The sequence below is a fragment of the Centruroides vittatus genome, unplaced genomic scaffold (genome assembly GCF_030686945.1).
Source record: "Centruroides vittatus isolate TY-2023 unplaced genomic scaffold, ASM3068694v2 contig_1683, whole genome shotgun sequence".
NCBI lineage: Eukaryota > Metazoa > Arthropoda > Arachnida > Scorpiones > Buthidae > Centruroides > Centruroides vittatus.
Window position 1 is genome coordinate 261,493 of NW_027121024.1, and position 7,632 is coordinate 269,124.

At 32.6% G+C, this 7,632-nt stretch overlaps 1 protein-coding gene across 1 annotated transcript; it reads right to left on the reverse strand.

Moving 5' to 3' along the window:
* Positions 1 to 659: 659 nt before the first annotated feature.
* Positions 660 to 7,543, reverse strand: LOC136969002 (aminopeptidase O-like). Its single transcript, XM_067263072.1, has 16 exons — positions 6,884 to 7,543; positions 6,646 to 6,812; positions 6,464 to 6,560; positions 6,307 to 6,361; positions 5,645 to 5,766; positions 5,399 to 5,585; positions 4,870 to 4,976; positions 4,692 to 4,800; positions 4,508 to 4,615; positions 3,500 to 3,540; positions 3,360 to 3,420; positions 3,173 to 3,232; positions 3,017 to 3,103; positions 2,351 to 2,467; positions 2,187 to 2,273; positions 660 to 2,113 (listed from the first exon to the last, which is right to left on the reverse strand). The coding sequence occupies exons 1-16, from the start codon at positions 7,417 to 7,419 to the stop codon at positions 1,961 to 1,963; spliced, it is 2,094 nt and encodes a 697-aa protein (XP_067119173.1). The 5' UTR covers positions 7,420 to 7,543; the 3' UTR covers positions 660 to 1,960.
* Positions 7,544 to 7,632: the final 89 nt, after the last annotated feature.

Consider the following 7,632-nt stretch of genomic DNA (forward strand, 5'->3'; position numbering starts at 1 on the left):
TGCTTTATTACAGTGGAAAGCAATATAAAAGTAAAAAGACATTTGAGTGACATAAGAAATGTTCAACATACTGTCCTTCACATTTTGATACAAGCTGAAATTGCAAAATATGTTCAACAACATATCTGAGTGTTTCTGTAGAGGTGTGGATATGATGCATGATGCTGGCTTTCAGTTTCATTAAATTTGTAATGTGCCCATTAAACAACATTCTTCAGATGATCCCAAAGCCAAAAATCACATGGGTTCAGGTCTGCTGAATTTGCTGACTGTGCTACAAGAAAATGACAGCTGATTATTGTTTCCAAAATGTTTGCAAAGTAGCTGCTTCACTAGCGTTGCAATATGCAGTGGAGCACCATTTTGCAGGAAAATAATGTTGCTGCAGTGTTAGTATAATGTTTTCAAAAAATATTCATATCGATGGCCATTGATAGAATGGGTGATGGGGCCTTGAGCACCAACTTCCTCAAAAAAGAAAAGCCAGCAATATATGCTGCTGTAAATCTGCACCACACTGTGATTTTTGGGGAATGAAGAAGCACCCAGTGTAGTGCATGTAATTTTCAGTTGCCCAAATATCCAGTAGTATGCAGTAAAATGTAATTAGATAATTATAGACAATATCTTTACTAAACAAAACAGTTAAGAAAATAGAATGCTCTACAAAAATAACAATTTATTAAAATGAATATTTATTTACAGTTTATATACAGTGTTGCATACTCTGTAATGTGGATATCAAACTGACATGAACAGAGGTTGCATTTTATGTGCTTTCAAAACTATTGTATAATAATAGAATCACACACTGTCATATGTACTGTACACTAACACCTTGGGTATTGTTCTGGATCAACTGTTGCACAGTACAGGTATACCTCAAGTTACGTTGTTCTCGATTATACGTCGTTTGTTCAAAAAGTATATGGAAAAATAAAAATCAAGTTTAAGTCATTTTATTCGACTTTACATCTGTCCACCACAAATGTTGAAGTCGTAATATCACTAGAAAAGTGTTCAAAGCACATAAAATCATATTAAAATATGTACATTTACAGTAAATGTTAATATAATCATCATAAATCCCAGAGAACGAAACACAAACACATGTTTTTGTGTTGTCTTATTTAGCGGTCTTTAAATGCTCATTATTGGTGTTTTCCACGGTAGTTTCAAAATCTACCATTTGGCGTCGTCATCAGCGCCACTCGATATTGGTAAATTTAACATAAATTAGTTTATTTTCTACTATCGTAAAATAATTTTAATAACTGTATTTGTTATTTAACCTTAAAAAACTCATCTTATTTTATAATGTCTTAGAGAAACCAAATTCACAAATAAAGAGTCTGCAAGGTACTGTAAACATCGCCAAATTGTAAACATGTATATTTACTAGTATGTACTGTACATACATGTATTCATAAATTTAGATTACTTTTTTCTGTACTATATTAAAAACTAAAATTTATTTGTTTGTAAGCTTAAAATAGATTCTTATTAACCACATATTATTAAAAATGTATTTATAAATAAAATACAGAACTGGGAATGGTAATTTGTGGTTTAGCCTAGTGACAAGTAAATTCGGAGACAAATAAATTCGATTTATGTCGCCTCTCCTGGAACCAATTACCAACATAAAGCGAGGTATACCTGTATTGGAATATTGTGCAGCAGTTGATCCAGAAAAATACCCAAATTGCGTGTTAGAGATAAAAATGTGGATTTTCTTGTCTTAGAAAGCTCCATACTGTTAACCAAATTAAACTGTATCCTTTGCTGTTTATAATTTAAAGTAGTGCAATTTATTTTATTTCTCCCTGTCTTACATCACGCATCCTTAAGTAAAATGTATAATATAAAAATTATGTAAAATTTGTACTGAAAGATGTATAAATGTATACAATTTTAATATATAAATATTGAAAGTGATTACTTAAATTGAATCTGTGAACTATGAGTCTATATCTTCTATCATATTTTGAATTGTAATTTGATAATTTGGTTCCATTTCATTGTACAGATCACAAAAACATTTTCTTGCCAGTTGTTCTTCAGCAGTTAAACTAGAATATAAAAGCTCACCGTACAAATACACCCCCATAGCCTGTTTGAAAAACAAATTAATTAAAAATATATATAATTAATAAAATTAGAAATTACACAAACTGTATATATACCAAATCCTCTTGTAAAAATTGCTCAACTTGTGAGTAACCCCAATCCAAATGATATTTAACTATGAGTTCACACCACCTGTGTCTCACCTGAGAAAATTAAGAAGAGTTTTAATTGTCCGAAGTGTGTATTAATTTAAAAAAGGAAGGCGTTTATCTTGACTTACATCTGCATTTCTCTTCTTCAAGTTATATACACGATCTAATGCCATAAACAAGTCTGGGGATACATTCTCCTCATCTAAGATCTTCTCCAGAACAATTAAGAGTTGATCGGACTGTAACTGAACATTAATTATATTTAGTTATACGGGTATATATAGTTATACAGAATATCTATAAAGTCCCACCTTCAGTGATTTACAACATGATACATGGCAGATAAATCGGGTGTAAGGCAAAATAACATGCTTGATGATCTCCTGATTTAGTTACTCCAGTTGACTGCAAACACTGCAATGACAGTATCATCACAAAATAATTCCCACAATCTCAATTTAACCCCACATGATTTTGCCTTATAGGGTTAGGAAAAGGACAGGTTCACATCTTCCATGTCTGGTACAAACTATACACAAGAATTGAAGAAATCACAGCTATAGTGATCCAAAATATGGCAGGAGTTTGATTACTGTGATGTGAACCACATCACACAGGCACTCAAGTCAATCACCATAATGTAACATTGTGAAACAAAACCTTGGCACCATGTGGATCATTACAAATTATAAAATAGCAACTAATGTACCATGGTATTTGGTTAATAAACTGCTGAAAGTGAGACTTTCTTTATAGACACACTGTACCTTAGAGATTCAAGAGTAAAATTTTACCATGGAAAATTCATCCCAGCTCACTTTCCTCCTCTTGCTTGATTTTGTCTTTAGATATAATCTATTTACTGCCATCCATTTATTAAACTAAAATATATAATATAAAGTAAGTTCTCACGATTTGGATGTTTGTAATCATCAGAATGCAAAATTTACCTCGCTTATGGATACATTATATAGAAGATTGTTTGGCGATGGTGTAAAATTTAATATTTCCTATATTTTTAAAAAAATATGATGATTTTGTGGAAAAATTAAACACAAAATTCTACCTTTCTCAGCTACAATAACAATAATTTGTTGCACGTTTAGCTACTTTTAGTATTAAATGAACCTAACTTACTTTTGGTAAACTGGAAGAGTTTAGCCACTTGGTATATATTGTTTCTACATCAATTCTGTTTCTGTGATAAAATAGATAAACTCAGGATAAGTATACCTGAATTTGTGACCATCCAACAATAAAATTTCAAAAATAATTACCTGGCAAAAGGGAATTTGGTAAAATATAAATTAAATATCTCCTAAAATATAAACAATTTTATATGAATATTGTCTAACCCCAAGAACAAGATATTTACATCAGAATTGTGGCAATCTACCATTATTATTAGGCTGATGCAAAAGTTTCTGGAATTTTCCAGTTCTATAGTACAACATCAATTTCAAAAAAAAAAAAAAAAAAAAAAAAGGTTATTCAAGAAAATGGTTGCCATTACGTACAAACAAGCATTTGGTCACAAATTCATGTCAAAAAAAATTTGGGCCGTTTTGACTCAAAGAACTCGGCAAGTGCAATTTTCATCCCCATCAGCAAACTGGATGACACAAAGTCTGGACTCTGGGGGAGGGAGAACCTCTTGGTCGAGATCAAGCAATTTATGCCAGATCAACCTTGACCCATGTGGTCTTGTGTTCAGATTGTGAGGAACCCAAAAGTTGATTTTTCAGATCTTTCAAATGGTAAATAAGTGACAAACTATGGTGGACTAGTAACAATCAAGTGTCTCACTCATTTCTCGTGTTGGCAGGCATGGGTTGGTTTCCACCAGTTGTTGCAGCTTGTCATTCAGTAGGAAGGAAGGCCTTCCCAAGCATGGCTTATCTTCAACTTTGTATTGCCCAATTTCAAATTTACCAAATTAATGACATGGAGATGACATTCTTGCCAAACGACTGCACTTTACAGCAATAACGTTTGGCTGCTTTTAGACCAAATTGATAATCGTAAAATGCACGTGTGCAAATTTGAACGTAAGAAGGTATTGGCAAATTTGACATATTCTGTGTGGCAATACCAACTCTTTTATTATCTTTTTTACTTATGATTGTGCACTTCAACACCTTTATTTACAAACCCCACAACTTCTAGATGCCAGTTTCAAATATTCTAAAGAGGTCTAGAAAATTTCATAAACTTTTTTCATCAACTCAATATTATACTAATTTATTATTCAAAACTTTATATAATATTTACATAATAAATCTAACCTTGGACTCAACCAATTGTCCTTTATAATTCTGTATATAATCTTTCAGGAGTTGTATAAATTGATCCTTTCCAACTAATTTACAAAGATATGACAGAAGAAAATATCCCTTGGAAATAAAAACTATATCAGCTTGTTTTACATACAGTTAAATATGAAATTAAATCACAGTCTATGTTCGTTACCTTTAGATAGTGAACTTGCATGAAACCCTTCTGGACGTTCATTCCATTTTTAATGTATGAGATAGTTATGCCATTTTTATCTTCCTTTGGAATTTCACCTTGATTCGGTCTGCATATAAGTATAAATTTTTAAGTTAAAGTAATGACAATGATGAAAAATTATGTTAAATTAGCAAACCTTAAGATTTGTAGCTCTTTATCTGTGTGTTCTAATTCGGCTCGTAGTGTTTTAAGCCGTAACATGTACTTGACCTCGCAGTATTCGTTTTCTGCTTCGGATGCCATCTGTTATTGAATAATTTTAAATTATATAGCATTAGTAGTTGATTGTTAATGGATTCTGGCATAAAAATGATCATGTAAAATTCTGGTTTAACAAATAAATTAGATATATAATATATTATAATGTTTTCATCTCTGCATAATTCTGTATAAATGACAGATAATATGAAAGGATTGTCTTGATATTAAGATGTCAGAAATCATGAATTGTCATAATCAAAGCTAGGACAATGTAATGTTAAAGCCATGGTTGGACAAAGTGGATAAATGTGATGTAAAGTACAGGGATACCTCAGTTTTCATCGATAATCCGTCTGAAAACAATCAGCAAAATCCAAAACCAACGAAAACCAAAGAAAACCTTTGCATTCACATAATACAAAGGTTGGTAAAGTTATTTATGAAAAAATTGTAAATAATCTTACATCCATAGCATGTGTGTGAAAAATATCCTCCATAAAAGTGGCAAATCCTTCACTTAACCATTCTTCCGTCCAGTCCAAGGCTCCTATGAGCAGTCCAAACCATCCATGGGCAATTTCGTGAGCCAGTCTGGCACAGGTACTCTCATCAGGTGTGAGGAGCGATTGCGAGAGAAATATTATGTTTGGACTGAAATCAAGAACAAGTTTACAAATGTAACTAAGTTATGGTTGCATATATAGACATACCTTGCCATCCCTAAGCTTCCAAATCCTCTTGGAACAAAAAGAACATCAATTCTTGGGAATGGATACCGATCCAAATAATGCTTGGCAGAATTTAAGCAACGAGGTAGATAATTGGAAAATTGCTATGAGAAATCAGTAATATGCAATGTTTATGGTAAAATTGCAGCTTCTAGGCTGCTGTTGGGACCTTATCAGAGCTGTGGACCATGCCCATAGGTATGAAAAAAGTCAAAGGAACCAATGGTCTACATGTGACCCTTTGCAAGATATAACTCATGAAATTGGCTCATCTGGAATTTTGAAGATTCAAAAAAGGGGTAAAATTTAAAAGTGAAAAAATCCAGAACTATTTCTCAAAATAACACTAAAAATCAACTGTTTTCCACTTTACTAGAGATGGATAAAAGCTCATAAGAATGCCACCACACCATTTCTGGGTGTAATTAGAGGCATGCTGCATGCTCCATTAAGCTATTGTGAGCTTTCAAGTTGATTTTAGAAGACCATTTCTCTCAAAGGGTCACACATAGACTGTTGATTTCTTTGACTTTTTTCGTTCTTGTGGGCATGGTCTACAATTCTGATAAGATCCCAACCATTTCATTTAGAATTGCAATTTTACCACATTTATTTAATTTTAAAGTGAGGATATAATTTCTTACTTTCACAGCTTTCTCAAACAAGATGTCTGGAGCAAAAATTCGGCAGAGTGGCTTCCTGTAATTAAATTTGATTCGATAAACAAACTAATAAATTTTATCAATCCTTTAATCTAGTACCAGATAAAAACCACTCGATGAACTTAAAATGTTCACTTACAAATCCAAAATTACATGCTCTTTCCAATATCCAACTGCTAGTGCCAAGGTAGACATTGGCAAAATCATCTTAGTATAATAATAATAACTTTTCAGTCCTAAAATTATAAAGTCATGTATTAATGTTCATGAAGCTTCTATAATGAATATTCAATATTTAGTGTAGAAGCTTTAGAATATAACCATTGTCTTCTTGAGTTATCGTAGGAATGGCATCGCCACTCATTAATACTACGGCATCCGCATCAACGGATATGCTAGCTTCCCAAGTCGCCATTGCCATCGGAGGTTCCTGACACGGAAAAATGGACCTGTTATTGATCCAGGCTCCGTAAGTATACACACAATTACTGTAAAAATATACGTGTAAGTGTTATTAAAAGTTGCAACCAGATAAATTAGTGGGTTAAATATAATTTACCGTCCGTCTTGAGTCTTGACCCACAGTAATGACAGTCCGTTCGGCTGTGTATTGTAGGATATTTTAATTAAAGTGGGAAAATTATGAGCACAAAATACTTCATTCTTCCAAATCTGAAGAGACCATTTATCCGTATAGAAGTTTAAACATTCTTCATCTTTATAATTTGATTCTTTGCTAATGCTCGAAGTGCAATTCTGTATCCCCGATACTTGATGAATATTTATATCTTGACAGTCTAAAATGCACTTAAATACATCAGAATCTTTTGATTTTGATATATTTTTACCACAGACAGACTCTTCAATGTCGATTTCTGTAGGTAATGTCATTTTACGGTTTCCTGCAGGTTCTGTGCATTCTGCATCACTATCTTTAATACATTTCTCACAGCTTTCTGTAACTGCTTTCAGACGTAATATCACTTGACCTTCCAAAACTTTACGATCGAAGTTACATGTCCAACTAAACTGATAATGCTCTACCAATATATCGTTAACGTTAGATACTAAAGGCAAATCTTTGTCTTCATCCATTATAAAATTACGTTTCCAGAAGATCAGTTATTCATTAAGACGATTTTTATATAAAAACTATCGTTATAATAACATAGAAAAACAAACCTCACCTCCTACTACATTTTAAATGGGCGTCGCCATCTTTGACGCGAAGCGCCCTCTTTCGACTGTCATATTTAGCCAACGCGATTCCACAACAATAATCAATTGAGATTTTAAAAATCACAGCTA